Source organism: Oncorhynchus masou, chromosome 24, assembly GCF_036934945.1.
Source record: "Oncorhynchus masou masou isolate Uvic2021 chromosome 24, UVic_Omas_1.1, whole genome shotgun sequence".
NCBI lineage: Eukaryota > Metazoa > Chordata > Actinopteri > Salmoniformes > Salmonidae > Oncorhynchus > Oncorhynchus masou.
Genome location: NC_088235.1, coordinates 104,761,293 through 104,781,079, shown reverse-complemented (window position 1 = coordinate 104,781,079; position 19,787 = coordinate 104,761,293). Strand labels below are relative to the sequence as shown.

Genomic DNA, 19,787 nt, shown 5'->3' with positions numbered 1-19,787 from the left:
GAGCGGTGGTGTTTGTTGTCCTGAGGTAATTATGAGTGGTGTTTGTTGTCCTGAGGTAATTATGAGTGGTGTTTGTTGTCCTGAGGTAATTATGAGCGGTGGTGTTTGTTGTCCTGAGGTAATTATGAGCGGTGTTTGTTGTCCTGAGGTAATTATGAGCGGTGTTTGTTGTCCTGAGGTAATTATGAGTGGTGTTTGTTGTCCTGAGGTAATTATGAGCGGTGGTGTTTGTTGTCCTGAGGTAATTATGAGCGGTGTTTGTTGTCCTGAGGTAATTATGAGTGGTGTTTGTTGTCCTGAGGTAATTATGAGTGGTATTTGTTGTCCTGAGGTAATTATGAGCGGTGTTTGTTGTCCTGAGGTAATTATGAATGGTGTTTGTTGTCCTGAGGTAATTATGAGTGGTGTTTGTTGTCCTGAGGTAATTATGAGTGGTATTTGTTGTCCTGAGGTAATTATGATCAGTGTTTGTTGATATGCTTTAGAGGACACCGCCAGACAAACCACCCCACCTCCCCTCGCTAGGGTCAAAGCGAGGGGAGCCTAGTGGTTAGAGCGTTGGACCAGTAACCGAAAGTTTGCAAGTTCGAATCCCCGAGCTGACAAGGTACAAATCTGTCGTTCTGCCCCTGAACAGGCAGTTAACCCACTGTTCCTAGGCCGTCATTGAAAATAAGAGTTTGTTCTTAACTGACTTGCCTAGTAAAAAAAAATAAAAAATAAAAAAATAAAAAAAATATGTGTACCTCACACAAGGTCATCAGTGGGAGAGTAAACAATCAGAAGAGGTTTATGTATTTATGGTGTTTACATTGGATCACATCACATGATCATTGTTTTCTGTTATTGTTAATGTAAAGAGCAGTAGGATATGCTGACCACTGGCTTTCATTGTGTTGCATGTTGCACTGTAACTGTATTACAGTGTTATTGCTTGAAGATAATCTGAATTGAAACACCAAACCTCAAAATCAAGCGGACAAATCTGGTCTGTGGGAAAATGTCAAACAGTAGAATTTACAGCTGCACACTCCCCTCCATGTTTTAGTACTTTTTGGACATTTTGTTGTGGTTTTAGACATGACGTTGTTGGATGTCGGGTATGGGCGGACTGGTCATCTAGCATTTCGGGCAAATGCCAGATGGTCTGGTCCATTTTTACTCTAGTGTGCACCTAATTATTATTATATATATCACTTTTGCAAAACTATTGTTATCTGTCTTATACTTGGGGCCTCAAGGAAAAACATGGGCCGGTATGGTTGCCTCAAGGAAAAACATGGGCCGGTATGGTTGCCTCAAGGAAAAACATGGGCCGGTATGGTGTGTTAGAAATGCCAGGACTGCTTTCTGGTCCCAGTCCGTGCCTGGTGTGGAGTGGGGTGACGGCGGTGGGTGTTGGGAGTGGGCCTGGAAGTGAGACTTTGTGAGAAAGTTTGTATTAAATTCCCATTTCCACCCATTGTGTGAGGAGCTGGCAGAATTCCATAAACACTGACCCACTCCTGCAAGCTCATGCGAGCCGGGTTAGGGATGCAGTGTACACCTCTCTGGCCCCTTGAGACCCCCTACCCCCCTTCCCTCCTCCCCTGTCTGTGGAGGAACCACACCCATGGGACCCCAATCCAGACCCCTGGGGGTTCCAGGGCAACCAGTGATTACATTACAGAGGTGAGTGGAGTGGGTCAGAGGGCAATCAGTGTGATTAACGTATGTTAAACCCCCTTCGATGTGTAATATAATGTGTTAACTTCCCCAGAGATAATGAGGTAAAAACTACGGAAACAGGTGTCTGCTCTCAGAGTCAGAACGCTGTCTGTCATCTGTATGGCTGAACAACAAGCCAAGAAGACTTCTAGTGGGGTGTGTGTGTGTATGTGTGTATGCGTGCGTGCATACGTGCATATCTGTGTGTGTCCTGGTGCTTGGTGACAGCCAGGTCCAGACACTTGTCATCTTGCCCGCCTTGTCACCATTCCCTCTTCCAGGCGGTCAGTGGAATAAACCGCTCAGCAAATCCCACGCCTGCCACAGCTCTGTGTAATAATAAACAGCATCCACCCAGCCGTCGCCATCATCAGAGATGAAAATGGTGCTGTGTTTAGAGTTAGTCAGATGGGACGACACTGAGTGAAGTGATGTGTGACAGTCAGCAGAGGGATATGAGGTCAGGTCAGCAAGTGCCGCTGGATTCTGGGAGGAGGATACAGGGTCATCATAAGAGGAAGTGCATAGTAGCTAGCTAGTATGTAGCACGTCAGCCTCAAGGCCTAAAATCATATGAATTAATTTATGTTGGCTACTATGAGCCCAGAAAACCCCACTTGCATGGATGTAAACACATGTACACACACACACGCACACACACACACACACACACACACACACACACACACACACACACACACACACACACACACACACACACACACACACACACACACACACACACACACACACACACACACACACACCCACCCACCCACACACACACACACACACACACACACACACACACACACACACACACACACACACACACACACACACACACACACACACCATGATCCTGTCAGTGTGACTCTAATACCTTAAAATAAAGTGCATTGATAAAACAGTTAACATTCAATTGAAACACTCCACACTCCTCGTGAATCACACAGCCATTTTATATATATTGTATTGTAAATGGCCCTGTACTATGTATAGGACCTAGATATTGTGTGTATGATGATATGTAAGCTATGTGCAATGTTTTAAATTGATATCTTTCAGTCCTTGACTACTAATGCTCTGTACTATGTAATATGTCATCAGAGTAGCTGATGCTTTTGCAGTGGCGGTTGGAGATGCTAATAAATACCAATAAATACCAGAATCAAGTGAAGACCCCATGGAAAGAATGCTCTGCTGTGTTCCATCCTTCCCATTTCCTCTGTTCCTCAGCAGTCGTCTTCTCGCCACACAAATGTATTGAGTCCTGCAGATACAGCTTGGCACGCTATCCTATCTGGTACGGTCATGGCAAGAAGGGCTCCTCCAGCTTTCGGTCAAATTAACGTCAGATTTTACTTTTCAGAGCAAGCTAGGAGAATTAACGTAGCAGGTTAGGAGAATTAACATAGCAGGTTAGGAGAATTAGGTTAGGAAAGGGGTTTGGGTTAGCTAAAATGCAAAACAAAATGGACATTCATTTGACAAAAGCTGTATCCCTTCTATGGCCATCTGATACCCAAACCCAGTATTTCCCTGCTGTAGAAACACAAGATGTATTCGTGTTTTTCTTCCGCTTGATTTACTAGACAGCTTGTTAAACTTGTTTCAAATGCTTCCAATTAAGTAATTGGCAGTACATTTACTCCACAACCCATTGCCACCCACACATTAGTAATAATTGATACAATCAATCAATATGAAAGTGTATATCTTCAGTTCAGTGAACTCTAAAAGGACTGACACAGTGCAGTGGATTCATACTGGCTTCTCTCCATAATAAACCATTCTACACCCTCTCCATGTGTGTCAGTTGAGTGGAAATTGGCCCGACAATATTGGTCTATGTGTTTGGAACTGAGTGTCGTGTTTCCAGCCGTACCCTCATTCCCTTTGTCTGTCCTGATCTGGAAAGACAACATGGTCCTCATAAAGCCTGTGGCAGCCCCCAGCTGCTGCCCCGGTTGAGGGTGAGGCAGAGGGGGAGAATGGTTTGAGGGTAGGGCAGGGGAGATGATTGGATGAGAGTGAGGATGAGGAAGGGGAAGATGGGTAGCCATTGGTCCTGCACCAGCTCTCGAACAGTTGACTCATAGTTCCAGGGAAAAAGAGCACCAAACAGGGGCTTCCCTATGGAGCAGGGCACAGAGTTCGGTTGTTCCTGCTGTCCATACCTGAATCTACACAGACCAGACACTCATGTCTGCATTGACAAAAAAATGTCAGGAAAATACCAGGATAATAACCTCTCACTCAAACATCAACAAAACAAATGAGATTATCGTGGACTTCAGGAAACAGCAGAGGGAGCACCCCCCTATCCACATCGATGGGACAGCAGTGGAGAAGGTGGAAAGCTTCAAGTTCCACAGCGTACACATCACTGACAATCTGAAATGGTCCACCCACACATAGACAGTGTGGTGAAGAAGGCACAACAGCGCCTCTTCAACCTCAGGAGGCTGATACACGCTCAAAAGCATGTACTTTCAAGAACACGCACAAACTTTCAAAAACATGCAGGCAAACACACACCACCCAAAACTCCCCTGTTGACATTATGAAAAATCAACAGATCAAACTATGAAAGTGGAGGTGCAAATAGAAACACAACATTCAACAGTTTCAAAGACTTTACTGAGTTACAGTTCATATAAGGAAATCAGTCAATTTAAATAAATGAATTAGGCCCTAATCTATGGATTTCACATGACTGGGCAGGGGTGCAGCCATTGGTGGGCCTGGGAGGGTAAAGGTCTACTCACGTGGAAGCCAGGCCCAGCCATTTAGAATGAGTTTTAACCTACAAAGGGGCTTTATTAAAGATGGAAATAGTCCTCAGCCCTCCCCTTCTGACGGTCCCGCAGCTGAAGAAGCCAGATGTGGAGGTCTTGGGTTGGCATGGTTACACGTGGTCTGCGGTTGTGAGGCCAGTTGGTCATACTGCCAAATTCTCTAAAACGATGTTGTAGGTGGCTTATGGTAGAGAAATCAACATTCAATTCTCTACCAACAGCTCTGGTGGACATTCCTGCAGTCAACATGCACAACATTTGAGAGAAATAAGCTTTTTGTGCATGTGGAACATTTCTGGAATCTTTTATTTCACCTTACACGTTGCATCAGTTGAAGTCCGAAGTTTACATACACCTTAGCCAAATACATTTAAACTCAGTTCTTCACAATTCCTGACATTTAATCCTAGTAAAAATGCCAGGTCTTAGGTCAGTCAGGATCACCACTTTATTTTAAGAATGAGAAATGTCAGAATAATAGTAGAGAGAATGATTTATTTCAGCTTTGATTTCTTTCATCACATTCCCAGTGGGTCAGAAGTTTACATACATTCAATTAGTATTTGGTAGCATTGCCTTTAAACTGTTTAACTTGGGTCAAACGTTTCAGGTAGCCTTCCTCAAGCTTCCCACAATAAGTTGGGTGTATTCTGGCCCATTCCTCCTGACAGAGCTGGTGTAACTGAGTCAGGTTTGTAGGCCTCATTCCTCCTGACAGAGCTGGTGTAACTGAGTCAGGTTTGTAGGCCTCCTTGCTCCTGACAGAGCTGGTGTAACTGAGTCAGGTTTGTAGGCCTCCTTGCTCCTGACAGAGCTGGTGTAACTGAGTCAGGTTTGTAGGCCTCCTTCCTCCTGACAGAGCTGGTGTAACTGAGTCAGGTTTGTAGGCCTCCTTCCTCCTGACAGAGCTGGTGTAACTGAGTCAGGTTTGTAGCCCTCATTCCTCCTGACAGAGCTGGTGTAACTGAGTCAGGTTTGAAGGCCTCCTGACAGAGCTGGTGTAACTGAGTCAGGTTTGTAGGCCTCCTTGCTCGCACACGCTTTTTCCGTTCTGCCCACAAATTTTCTATAGGATTGACAGTATATAAATATAGGAGGTACTGTATAGAAATATAGGAGACGCTACGGTATATACGGTACATTTAGGAGGAGGTACAGTATATACAATATAGGAGGTGGTAGGGTATATACAACAGCCCAGAGAATTAGACAAAGACAGAGCTTGATTCTTTGGAAGAAAACACAGATGTATTAAAACGGGAGAGAAAAGCATGTCTGATGTTCCCACGAGGGAGGTGAAATGAGCAGCAAGCAAGTGAGAGTGAGAGAGACAAAACCATGAGCTCTGTTCGTCAGCTTGAGCACAGGAAGTAGTGCTGCTGGAGCTGATATGTGTTCAGGAAGTGGCTGGAGCGTGGGGCAGGAATCACCCAGCATGCAGCCCAGTCAGGCAGAGGCAGCCTGGAGCAAAGGCATAGACAGGAAAGCCTATGTGTCTCCTGTCTGCCTTCGGGGTGTTTGCTCAGCCCTCTGCCCACGGCCCAGGGAGCAGGGACTATACTTCCCATCAGCCAGTGGGGAAAGCAGCTGGAGCAGGGACTATGTAGTTCTCATCAGCCAGTGGGGGAAAACAGCTGCAGCTGTGGACGGTCGCCACCGACCCAGCATGGAGTGCTTCCAACCAAGCCAGCGATCTAAGGAGAGTGTGCTGTATTAATAGTGATGCGTGCTGATGCACAGCGATCTAAGGAGAGTGTGCTGTATTAATAGTGATGCGTGCTGATGCACAGCGATGTAAGGAGAGTGTGCTGTATTAATAGTGATGCGTGCTGATGCACAGCGATCTAAGGAGAGTGTGCTGTATTAATAGTGATGCGTGCTGATGCACAGCGATGTAAGGAGAGTGTGCTGTATTAATAGTGATGCGTGCTGATGCACAGCGATCTAAGGAGAGTGTGCTGTATTAATAGTGATGCGTGCTGATGCACAGCGATCTAAGGAGAGTGTGCTGTATTGATAGTGATGCGTGCTGATGCACAGCGATCTAAGGAGAGTGTGCTGTATTAATAGTGATGCGTGCTGATGCACAGCGCTCTAAGGAGAGTGTGCTGTATTAATAGTGATGCGTGCTGATGCACAGCGATCTAAGGAGAGTGTGCTGTATTAATAGTGATGCGTGCTGATGCACAGCGCTCTAAGGAGAGTGTGCTGTATTAATAGTGATGCGTGCTGATGCACAGCGATCTAAGGAGAGTGTGCTGTATTAATAGTGATGCGTGCTGATGCACAGCGACCTAAGGAGAGTGTGCTGTATTAATAGTGATGCGTGCTGATGCACAGCGATCTAAGGAGAGTGTGCTGTATTAATAGTGATGCGTGCTGATGCACAGCGATCTAAGGAGAGTGTGCTGTATTAATAGTGATGCGTGCTGATGCACAGCGATGTAAGGAGAGTGTGCTGTATTAATAGTGATGCGTGCTGATGCACAGCGATGTAAGGAGAGTGTGCTGTATTAATAGTGATGCGTGCTGATGCACAGCGATCTAAGGAGAGTGTGCTGTATTAATAGTGATGCGTGCTGATGCACAGCGCTCTAAGGAGAGTGTGCTGTATTAATAGTGATGCGTGCTGATGCACAGCGCTCTAAGGAGAGTGTGCTGTATTAATAGTGATGCGTGCTGATGCACAGCGATCTAAGGAGAGTGTGCTGTATTAATAGTGATGCGTGCTGATGCACAGCGCTCTAAGGAGAGTGTGCTGTATTAATAGTGATGCGTGCTGATGCACAGCGATGTAAGGAGAGTGTGCTGTATTAATAGTGATGCATGCTGATGCACAGCGATCTAAGGAGAGTGTGCTGTATTAATAGTGATGCGTGCTGATGCACAGCGATCTAAGGAGAGTGTGCTGTATTAATAGTGATGCGTGCTGATGCACAGCGCTCTAAGGAGAGTGTGCTGTATTAATAGTGATGCATGCTGATGCACAGCGATGTAAGGAGAGTGTGCTGTATTAATAGTGATGCGTGTTGATGCACAGCGATCTAAGGAGAGTGTGATGTATTAATAGTGATGCATGCTGATGCACAGCGATGTAAGGAGAGTGTGCTGTATTAATAGTGATGCGTGTTGATGCACAGCGATCTAAGGAGAGTGTGATGTATTAATAGTGATGCATGCTGATGCACAGCGATCTAAGGAGAGTGTGCTGTATTAATAGTGATGCATGCTGATGCACAGCGATCTAAGGAGAGTGTGATGTATTAATAGTGATGCATGCTGATGCACAGCGATGTAAGGAGAGTGTGCTGTATTAATAGTGATGCGTGCTGATGCACAGCGATCTAAGGAGAGTGTGCTGTATTAATAGTGATGCATGCTGATGCACAGCGATCTAAGGAGAGTGTGCTGTATTAATAGTGATGCATGCTGATGCACAGCGATCTAAGGAGAGTGTGCTGTATTAATAGTGATGCATGCTGATGCACAGCGATCTAAGGAGAGTGTGCTGTATTAATAGTGATGCTTGCTGATGCACAGCGATCTAAGGAGAGTGTGCTGTATTAATAGTGATGCATGCTGATGCACAGCGATCTAAGGAGAGTGTGCTGTATTAATAGTGATGCGTGCTGATGCACAGACAGTCCTTGCTCTGGTATCTAATCTAATGTGCAGTTTTCTGCAGAAGCCTGCTTGATGTCCTGATATGCCTTGTGTTTTATTGTTTGACAAGCTACCTAGATGTGTATCACCAGGATGTATGAGGTAGCCCAGGTTCGATTCCCACCGGTCCAAGGCCACACCCCTAAAGTATACCCTTCACCTTGTATATTTACAGTACATGAACACCTGCTGTGGGGTTTACTACAGAGATGCAGATACAGATATCTTTTCCTATTGTGTAACTATGCAGAAGGGTGATTAAAGCTCTTTTATATCTGAGGGCCACCCCGTCCTATCAAGTGTGAGTCCACTCAATCCCATGTGTGGGTACTGTTGTGTCCCCCAATGCTTCCCAGTGGGTTTCTACTCTGCATCAGACTATTGTTATAGCCTGCTAGTTCACACACTGGGTGAAGAACCCAAGCCAAACACTGAAGTGATAGAAATAATTTATTAACACATCACTTGGACAAATCACTTTCCTCACAGAGCCCACAGTTTCTGGCGGTTTCCACCTCAAAAAGAAAGTGAATGTTCTTGCAATTGAATACACATGTCAAAGATCTAAATTTGTCTTTCCAAACTCCAGACTAGCTTTTGGATAATGAAGTCAAGCAATTGAAATGTAACAAAACTAGCAGTTATGACCTTAGGCACCTAAAATAGAGAAAATAAAGAACATTATGTGTCTTCACCTATTGTGTAATATGTGGGAGCCAATCTAATATCCAGACAGCACAACCTGGACGAAGCATGGAAAATTTAAAACAGTCTCACTCCGTTTTGTATGATATGTTACAAATTCCAATTTGCTGTGGCTAACGCTAACGTTAGCTAGGCAGCTAACGCTAACATTAGGTAGGCGGCTAACGTTAGCTAGGCTAGGGGATAAGGTTAGAGGAAGGGTTAGCTAACATGCTAGTAGGTGCAAAGTAGCTAAAAAGTATTAGCGAAGTTGCTAATTAGTTAAAATGCTGAAGTTGTCTGTGATGAGATTCAAACACGCAACCTTTGGGTTGCTGGACATTTGCGTTACACACCCACCAATCCACTGTGGCATACCATCCTCCTTTTGTTTTTGGCTTGTAACCATACCAACAGTAACATATCAAACTCATTTCAGTGTCCCGGATTTACTTTTACTATGTTACATCTAGTCTATGAGACCAGGCTGAACAGTGAAAAACAGAAGTCCCTTAATGACATTCTAAGTGCCCAAAAAAAACCAGCCCAGACTGTCTGCTGGATTGTTTGTGTTCTAGCCTCTCCCTGTCCCACTCTCCATTGTAATGTACTGTACTGTACACACGTGTTGTTATTTCCCCTGCTTTACAGAGGCAGTGAGGCCATCACAGCTGTCTTACAGAGGGAGCTTGACCACTGACCTCAACTGCCATACCACTGGGACAAACAGCATGAGCCCCTGGAGGTACGGGTGGGAAACCCCACGACTCCTTCACTGCTGAGTGGCCAGTTTGCAGGGTCATGTTCCTTAGCGCTCACAGTAGCAAATTGTTTTGCAATAGAAGACAAAAGCAAGCATTTCTTATTAGACCAGTTCAGGTAGTCACTCCGTTTGGCGCCTAATGACTATGACCCTGCTGTCCTGCCATCTGCCTCCCCTAACGAGCCGGAGCCTCTTAGGAACGTGCTAGAAGCACAAGAGGATTGGAGGCCTGGAGTGCATAGTGCAGGTTCGGCGCAGAGAGCAGGACAGGATGTGGCCCTATTGTTTTCTGGACCCCCCTCTTTTCCTTCCAGGGTTGCAGAAGGCCGCTCTCTCTCCCTCAAGGCCTGAACATCTTAAGTAAACAAAAAACGCTTCACATGTATCTTGTCTGTTTCCCTCTCTCAGATCCAGACGTTTTGAGAGATAGGGTGGTCTTACAAGAACAAAGCAAAATGTGTCTGTGGGGTGCGCTTTATTAAATGTGCAGTAGCGTCTGTGCTATCCTGACTGTGGATAGACTATGTTCGTGTAAAAGTAAGCTTATGTAATGTGTAAATGTGTATTGATGTGTAAATAACATGGGTTCTCAGCTGTGAACCCAGATAACAGGGACAGTGTTCTGTGTGATACTGACTACTATTGTGTATAAACATTCTGACATAAGGGAAGACAAAGCATGTGATTTTATAGCAACCACGTTGTTATTGAATTGACTATCGACTCTGATCAGGTCTGGTGTAGTACCATTGGATAAAGGCAAATGAAAGTAGGAGGGAGAGGCGAGCACACCTATGTAGTTACAAAGTTACTCATTAACTCAAGTCCTTCAGAACACGATTGAGGTGAACGCACCCCTTTCAACCTTTGCACAACAGGCCTCCATTTTATAGCAAAGGCATAATACAAACTTACAGTGATGTGAGCTATAAGGAAGAGGACATATTGTTACCTGGGTTTCAGGTACATACAGACCAGGCTGACCAGGTAGGACTTTCTCTAAATGTTAACCTTTTGGGCTGTTTCCATTTGTCAACACTGAGATCATATGACCTCCCGATTCTCTTATTGATCATTTAGTACTGTGGTTATGGTAATACAGTATGTTGGTATATTTCTATGACATACTAGTATAATAACCAAATGCAAACAACCTTTTGATCAATCTCAACTACAGTACATCAGTAATTATGTTTTGACGGCTATTTACGAGATATAATACCATGAAAGTGGATGAATGAGAGAGAAATGGATATAAGGATGCATGTTGCTCAGCCAGGCAGGCGTACCCACATGTTGTAACCCAACATTTGCTGTTTTGATCAAATAAGGCTAAACCTTTGACAGCCAATGTCTTGATAATAATGTAAAACATTGTTCATTCGGGGAGGATGATGTGGTAAGGTTACATTAACAAGGAGACGCAGTAAGCTAAAGGTCTGTCCAATGCATTACTCTTTGATCCCACTGACCTCTAAAGCTGAAGATATTAGTTTCTGGTGTATTTGTTTCTAGAAGTTGCTTGGCTCTATTGCTGACACTGTGTAGGCTTTTAAACAAATGTTAGAAAGGATTGTGCCTATTGCCAGTTGCTTTGTTTATGACTAGCTGTGGGATTAACAGAGTTGCAGATGTGAAACTCATTAACCCACAACAGTCTAAGCCGGTGGAGGGTTCTACTAAGCTATTTGGAATTGTTTTAAGAAGGTCACACCAAGGATCATTAGCTATTTGATTTTGAATTTTCAGACCCCTTGAAGTATAAAAAATCATATTAAAACATTATGTGATGAAAATGTTAATTTGGCTTTACTGGTATTAGCCCATACAAACAAATTGAATAACACATTCACCACATGGAAAAACAGATAGTCCCCCAAAGAATCTAAAGGAAGTTTGTTCTGAAGTATCGGTCCTATATCTCAGAAACATTTTATTGCATTTGTACATGCATTTTAACCCCATATTTTTGTCATGAAACAGTCTCCACATATACACTACATTTCCCAAAGTATGTGGACACCTGCTCGTCAAACATTTAATTCCAAAATCATGGGTATAAATATGGAGTTGCTGCTATAACAGCTTTTCACTAGATGTTGGGACATTGCTGCTGGGACTTGCTTCCATTCAGCCACAAGAGCATTAGTAAGGTTGTACACTGATGTTGGGCGATTAGGCCTGGCTCGCAGTCAGTGTTCCAATTCATCCCAAATGTGTTTGATGGGGTTGAGGTCAGGGCTCTGTGCTGGCCAGTCAAGTTCTTCCACACCAATCTCGATAAACCATTTATGTATGGACCTCGCTTTGCGTACAGGGGCATTGTCATGCTGAAACAGGAAAGGACCTTCCCCAAACTATTGCCACAAAGTTTGAAGCACAGAATCATATAGAATGTCATTGTATGCATTAGCGTTAAGATTTACCTTCACTTGAACTAAGGAGCCTAGCACCAACCATGAAAACAGCCCCAGACCATTATTCTTCTTCCACCAAACTTGACAGTAGGCACTACACATTGGGGCATAATGAAGCGTGATTCATCACTCCAGAGAACGCGTTTCCACTGCTCCAGAGTCCAATGGCGGCAAGATTTACACCACGCCAGCCGACACTTGGCATTGCGCATGGTGATCTTAGGCATGTGTCCGGCTACTGCCATGATTAACCCATTTCATGAAGCTCCCGAAGAACAGCTCTTGTGCTGACATTGCTTTCAGAGACAGTTTGAAACTCAGTAGTGAGTGTTGCAACCGAGGACAGACAGTTTTTACGTGCTACGCGCTTCAGCACTCATTCCCGTTCCGTGAGCTGTGTGGCCTACCACTTCGCGGCTGAGCCGCTGTTGCTCCTAGACGTTTCCACTCCACAGTAACAGCACTTACAGTTGACATGGGAGGCTCTAGCAGGGCAGAAATTTGATGAACTGACTTATTGGTAAGGTGGCATCCTATGACGGTGCAACGTTGAAAGTCCCTGAGCTCTTTAGTACGGGACAATATACTGCCAATGGTTACCTATGGAGATTGCATGGCTGTGTGCTCAATTTTATACACCTGTCAGCAACAGGTGGGGCTGACATGGCAGAATCCACTATTTTGAAAGAGTGTCCACATACTTTGTGTACATAGTGTAACGGGTTTCTTCCAACTCCTCCTCTGACGAAGAGGTGGAATAAGGATCGGACCAAAATGCAACGTGGTTCGTTCGATACATCTTTAATGATGAAGAACACGAACAATACAAAACAACAAACGTCGAAAACCGAAACAGCCCTGACTGGTGCAACAAACACAGAGACAGGAACAATCACCCACAAACACACAGTGAAACCCAGGCTACCTAAATATGGTTCCCAATCAGAGACAACGATAATCACCTGACTCTGATTGAGAACCGCCTCAGGCAGCCATAGACTAATCTATACACCCCACACAACCCCAAGACGAAACACACTACAAATAAACCCATGTCACACCCTGGCCTGACCCAATAAATGAAGATAACATAATAAATATAGACCAGGGCGTGACACATAGGTGTACTTCCATTATGTTTTTCAGATGGTACCGGGGTACCTTCAGCGGAGCCTTGTGAGGCCTGTGGGCATTCTAGAGCAAAAAAAATAATATCTACAGTTGAAGTCGGAAGTTTACATACACTTAGGTTGGAGTCATTAAAACTCGTTTTTCAACCACTCCACAAATTTCTTGTTAATCTTGTTAACAAACTATAGTTTTGGCAAGTCGGTTAGGACATCTACTTCGTGCATGACACAAGTAATTTTTCCAACAATTGTTTATAGACAGATTATTTCACTTATAATTCACTTATAATTCACTCACAATTCCAGTGGATCAGAAGTTTACATACACTAAGTTGACTGTGCCTTTAAAAAACTTGGAAGCCTCCCGGGTGGCGCAGTGGTCTAGGGCCATGCATCTGGGTTCGCGCCCAGGCTCTGTCGCAGCCGGCCGAGACCGGGAGGTCCGTGGAGCGACACACAATTGGCCTAGCGTTGTCCGGGTTAGGGAAGGCTTGGCCGGTAGGGATATCATTGTCTCATTGCGCACTAGTGACTCCTGTGGCAGACCGGGCGCAGTGCACGCTAACCAGGTCGCCAGGTGCACAGTGTTTCCAGGTTGGATGCGCGCTGTGTTAAGAAGCAGTTGTTTGGGTTGTGTTTCGGAGGACATGTGACTTTCAACCTTTGTCTCTCCCGAGCCCGTACGGGAGTTGTAGCGATGAGACAAGATAGTAACTATTAACAATTGGATACCATGAAATTGGGGAGAAAAGGGGGTAAAAAAAAAAACTTTTTTTTTTAAACAGCTTGGAAAATTCTAGAAAATGATGTCATGGCTTTAAAAGCTTCTGACAGGCTAATTGTGTCACGGTCGTCATATGGAGGAGACCAAGGTGCAGCGTGGTAAGCGTACATACTTATTTAATGAAAGAACGAACACTGAACAAAACTAATAAAACAACAAAACGAACCGTGAAGCTAATATGGCTAGGCAAGATCGTACTTTTTGGAGAAATGTCCTCTGATCTGATGAAACAAAAATATAACTGTTTGGCCATAATGACCATCGTTATGTTTGGAGGAAAAAGGGGGAGGCTTGCAAGCAGAAGAACACCATCCCAACCATGAAGCACAGGGGTGGCAGCATCATGTTGTGGGGTTGCTTTGCTGCAGGAGGGACTGACATCAGTCAGGAAGTTAAAGCTTGGTCACAAATAGGTCTTTCAAATGGACAATGACCCCAAGCATACTTCCAAAGTTGTGGCAAAATGGCTTAAGGACAACAAAGTCAAGGAATTGGAGTTGCCATCGCTAAGCCCTGACCTCAATCCTATAGAAAATTTGTGGGCAGAACTGAAAAGCATGTGCGAGCAAAGAGGCCTACAAACCTGACTCAGTTACACCAGCTCTGTCAGGGGGAATGGGCCAAAATTCACCCAACTTATTGTGGGAAGCTTGTGGAAGGCTACCAAAATGTTTGACCCAAGTTAAACAATTTAAAGGCAATGCTACCAAATACTAATTGAATGTATGTAAACTTCTGACCCACTGGGAATGTGATGAAGGAAATCAAATCTGAAATAAATAATCTCTCTACTATTGTTCTAATATATCACATTCTTAAAATAAAGTGGTGATCCTAACTGACCCATGACCTGGAATTTTTACTAGGATTAAATGTCAGGAATTGTGAAGAACTGAGTTTAAATGTATTTGGCTAAGGTGTATTTAAGCTTCCGACTTCAACTGTACATTTTCGCGAGAGTCTCGCCTTTCCACAGAGGGTGTGTAGCCCAAACCGTTCAGAAGCTACAGACAGAAGTTGGCAGATGGGCTGTACCGACTTCAGTACAGACTTCCCCATCATGGTGGTGAGACTCTCATCTTCCCATCGATGGGTCATACTAGTTTGTAGGCCACACCGTTCGGACGCTACTGTTTTCGGGATGTCTGAATGCCTGACAAACACCGCTCTAACTCTGTCACATCAACAGATGTGCTGGATTGAGACGCATCAAATGCAACAAAACAGATATCTCTAGTTCAAACTGACGGATGTTTATGGTTTTTTAAATTATGATAATTAGATTTCCACGGGAGGCACGGACATCGACTCTAGAGGGTTTAAAAGTAAAGAGCAACTTAGAAAAAATATTTGTTGTGTTTTCCACCCTATCCCGAGTAGCAGGTACCCATTGCATGTGTCTAAAACATCTCCCTCAAACAACCTCCATCTCTGCCAGCTGTTTTCAAATCCCTGTATGATCAAACCATATCCTTTATTCTTGACAATCAATGGCATCACTTAGCTCCCGCGCAAAATATTCGATGAAACCAATGGCAAAGATATCTATCTTGAACCATGGATGAGGACTGAGGAGGGGGAAGAAGGCTTGCTCACCTCACCGGCACCACAGGGTGTCACCAGGAGGTCAGATGAAGGACTGCTTTGTGTGTCACTTCCGTATCCAGAGAGGAGAACGAGAAGTGGGGAAGGAGAGGGAAAAGTGGGACAGGACCCGGGCAACCCATTATGTGGCATTGGGCTGCAAGGACGGGAGTGTGTGAAGGGCTGGTCAAGGAGACGCTTTCAAAGTGTACCCTTAAACATAAAGTACACACACTCATGCAGATGCATGCACACACACACAGGGCAAAAACTGGTTGAATCAACATCATTTCTACGTAATTTCAACCAAAACGTTCAATGTGATGACGTTGAATCAACATGGAAAACTGATTGGATTTAAAAAACATAAGAGAATTTAGTGTTTTTAACCTAAATCCAATGACATTGTGAAACGATTTGTTGATTTTATGTTGAATTCACGTTTGTTGACAACTCAACCAAATGTAAATTAAAACAAGACTTTGAACTTACGTCTGTATCCAGTGGGCTACTACACACATAGCCTCTTGTGGGCTCCTGGGCTTCCCATAGCTCCCAGGCGTGGTGTTGTTGTGCCTTGACTGTGCGAGGACAGGAAGAGATTAAGAGATCCCCACTCGGCTCTTTACAGCCAACCATGCTGAGCTTAATAGCAGAAGGAGGAGAGGAGAAGAAGCCTAATGGCAGAGCGACCAGCCAGTAGGCCCCCTCTGTGAAAAATCTCTTTGGTGCCAAGAGGACTCTACAAACAGGCCGGGATCAGATTAAAAAACAAAGAGAAAAGAAAGATACACAGTCACAGATGTGAGAAGAACAACATAAAAGCAATCTGCAGAACAAAATCTATTGTTAAAGTGTGTGAAAGAGCTCTTCAGTCTTTAACTAAATGCTTTAAATCTACGTTTTATTGTATAGAAAATGTGTACACACCCCTGCATAGAAAATGTACAAAACATGTGGGAACACTAAACTGGTACTCTTGTCTTTGTGAGAACATGCCAATAGACAATCTTCAGAATGTGCAATGAGTCTGCGGATCTGTATATAACATAATGAGTCAACACTGCATGCAAACAAATGTAAATTTAGCACATTTGCTTACAGAAGAGTATAAGAGGTCACTGGTTTTAGTTATGTCAAAAAACTGTTTATATTTCAACACAATTCTGGTGTATTTTAGAGCCAGTCATTTTTCCTGGGCAGGTCACATAACTTGATGGGGGCCTATGTCAGTAAGGTCACAGGCCCTATGAGTCTGGGTACAGTGAATAAAATTGAATTTATTTGGGGTTATAAACATATAAAACAAGATGTAGAATTAATTCCCAGAGGATAAAGTATGAATTAAAACACTTGTCTCAATGCAGTTCTAGTTATCTAGTTATTATTTCTCAATGCAGTTCTGGTTATTTGGTTATTATTTCTCAATTCAGTTCTGGTTATTATTTATCAATTCAGTTCTTGTTATTATTTCTCAATGCAGTTCTAGTTATCTAGTTATTATTTCTCAATGCAGTTCTGGTTATCTGGTTATTATTTCTCAATTCAGTTCTGGTTATTATTTATCAATTCAGTTCTTGTTATTATTTCTCAATGCAGTTCTAGTTATCTAGTTATTATTTCACAATTCAGTTCTAGTTATTATTTCTCAATGCAGTTCTGGTTATCTGGTTATTATTTCTCAATTCAGTTCTGGTTATCTGGTTATTATTTCTCAATTAAGTTCTGGTTATCTAGTTATTAATTCTCAATTCAGTTCTGGTTATTATTTCTCAATTCAGTTCTTGTTATTATTTCTCAATTCAGCTCTAGTTATCTGGTTATTATTTTTCAATGCAGTTTTAGTTGTGTCAGTTTGATTAATACTTAGTTGTGACTCATTTGTCAGTCTGATTAATACTTAGTCTTTGTCTGTCCATCTGTGATTCCTACAGGAAGCGGGGGAACCATGGGGTCCTGGGGTCACGGCCTGTGTGTGGTTTTGTGTTTCTGGGGAACAGTTAGCGGGAGCATGCTTCAGAGTTGCACTGTTGGCCCGTGTACTGTCAATACTGGCACGGTAAGAAAGACACACAGCTTTCTTCTTCTCCCCATTTTCTTCTCCTCTTTTTCTTGCCATTGTTCAGTTCCAAGCAGTCACGTGAGGAAACACTATGGGGAATTTCCTGTTTGAGACAGTTTCCCTGTTGTTGATCATAAGATAATGTTACATCTGGGAGTGAAGTCTGATTCCTTACAGGATATCAACATAAGAATTATGTCTCTCTGAGCGAATTGATTTGTTGTTCACAACTTTATTTGTTATATATTAGATGTTTTTCTGTATCTTTCGTTTTAAAGTTACATGGAATATTCATATTTATTTATCAGCACCAGACAGTTGCAAAGACTCCTAATTAATTAATTAGCACCACATTTTTTTATTCACCCATATAATGGCTTTAGGGAGAAACTTCCAAAAATCATAAAGTTAATTTTACACTTCTTGATTCTTGCTAAATTGCAACCACAACATGGGAAGGGTTGGCTTGACCAATCTTGTCCATCTCTTCCCCAAGGCATCATTTAACTGCAGTTGGAGGAAACTGGCTCATATTCCAACAGAGATATGGGACAATGCAACCACACTGGACCTCTCCCAGAACCACCTCAACTTAACTAACCCTCAACACCTCAGACAACTACAGGGGTTGGATCAGCTGGTTACCCTCAATCTCTCAGGCAACTACCTCCCTCTGCTGGGGAAAGACAACCTCTGCAGCCTCCCCTCCCTGCATACACTCGACCTCAGTGGCTGCCAATTGACTTCCATAGAGGCTGGAGCTCTGCAGGGTTTACCCAGGTTAGGGGAGCTGTTTTTGGGGCACAACAGACTGCAAGTCCCCCTGTCTGTCTCCACTCGAGATATAGTAACTATATCCTTCCTGGATTTCCATGGGAACCAAGAGCTTGAGCGTGGCTCTGATGATTTGTCGACAGGAATCAGAAGACCATCTCATAGAAAACTGTTGGCAAATGACCGTGAAGATTCCACCACAACTCCAACGAACACAATGACTACAGCTAATGGTAAGGATCTCATAACAACTTACTTCTGCCTCATATCATCTAATTTATATGTAGTTAAGTCATATCATATAATTATCAGCTGTCATAGAATTCTTTGATGCTTACTCAAGTGGTCTTGGCTGTTATAGCTGTGATTTAATTCATAATAATGATTTGAACAGTAAAACCTATTCCCCTCTTGCCTAACAGGCACAGAGTCGCCCGGTCAGAGCCGCCCCTCCCACCGTTGGCAATATTTGGTGGCAGTCCTTGTGACGGCAATCTCCCTCTCCCTCCTCATCGCCAGCCTGGCCAAATGCCAGCTGGTCCGCCGCTACCTAGCCAGCTATCGCCACACCCGTCTGACCGAGCAGGACACAGCCAGCCAGTGTGACCCCAACAGTCTGGAGGTGGGCTTCTCTATGTACAACCATGGGGGACAGGCACAGAGCCCCCACCCTGCTGCTGTCCCCCAGGGAGAGATTGAGATAGAGGATGAGGAAGATGATGATGGCTTCATAGAGGATAACTACATACAAGCCAGCGAGAGGGAGAGGGCTAAGAGGGCACTTGAAGTGGAGGAAGAGGAGGAAGAGGATGGGATGGACTTTACCATTGGCTAGGAAGAAAGGGAGAAGGTGGAAAGAGAGGGGAGAGAATGAGAGAGGGAAGAGAGAGAGAGAGAGAGGTCACTAGCCTATTTGGATACTGATTGGGGCCAATGCAGATATTAAACAATTGCATGTCTATTTCCATCATCTTTAGAGGACAAAAACAGTCCAGAGACAGATGAATACAAAACTGATAATAGCAATAACTCAATTTAGCTCCGCAATAGGGCACCTTTGCCTGTGTCTTTCAATGGATTTCAAAATTGGACTGTTGGTACAGACTTTGATAGAAATTTGTTCGAAAATTATTATTTAAAGTGAGTCAAATAATCAATCAATTTGTTTTTGAGTTAGATTTTTTAAAGTTTTACCAATGCATTTGATGTTATTTGGGTGTGCCTGCACTCCATTTTGTTACATTTGTAGATAAAATAAAACGTTTTCAAATTCAATAGCGCACCTGTTTTTCTTTCTGTAGAAAAATACATACAATTATCTTGAAAAAGTTAGGCATATGCGTCGATCCATGATAATGTAATGCTTCATATAGTACAATATACAAACACGCCTGATAGTAGCCTATTCATAACTTAAG

General features: G+C 43.5%; 1 protein-coding gene across 2 annotated transcripts; it reads left to right on the top strand.

The window, feature by feature from the left end:
• The first annotated feature begins 8,110 nt into the window (after window positions 1-8,110).
• On the top strand, window positions 8,111-19,644 carry LOC135513182 (leucine-rich repeat-containing protein 19-like). Of its 2 annotated transcripts, none has more exons than XM_064935973.1 (4): window positions 8,111-9,600; window positions 17,468-17,592; window positions 18,092-18,602; window positions 18,792-19,644. In XM_064935973.1, exons 2-4 carry the CDS (start codon window positions 17,482-17,484, stop codon window positions 19,202-19,204), a joined length of 1,035 nt encoding a protein of 344 aa, XP_064792045.1. In that variant the 5' UTR covers window positions 8,111-9,600; window positions 17,468-17,481; the 3' UTR covers window positions 19,205-19,644. The 2 variants fall into 2 exon arrangements, with proteins under 2 accessions (XP_064792045.1, XP_064792044.1); XM_064935972.1 differs by lacking the exon at window positions 8,111-9,600 and adding an exon at window positions 10,338-10,605.
• The last annotated feature ends 143 nt before the right edge of the window (window positions 19,645-19,787 follow it).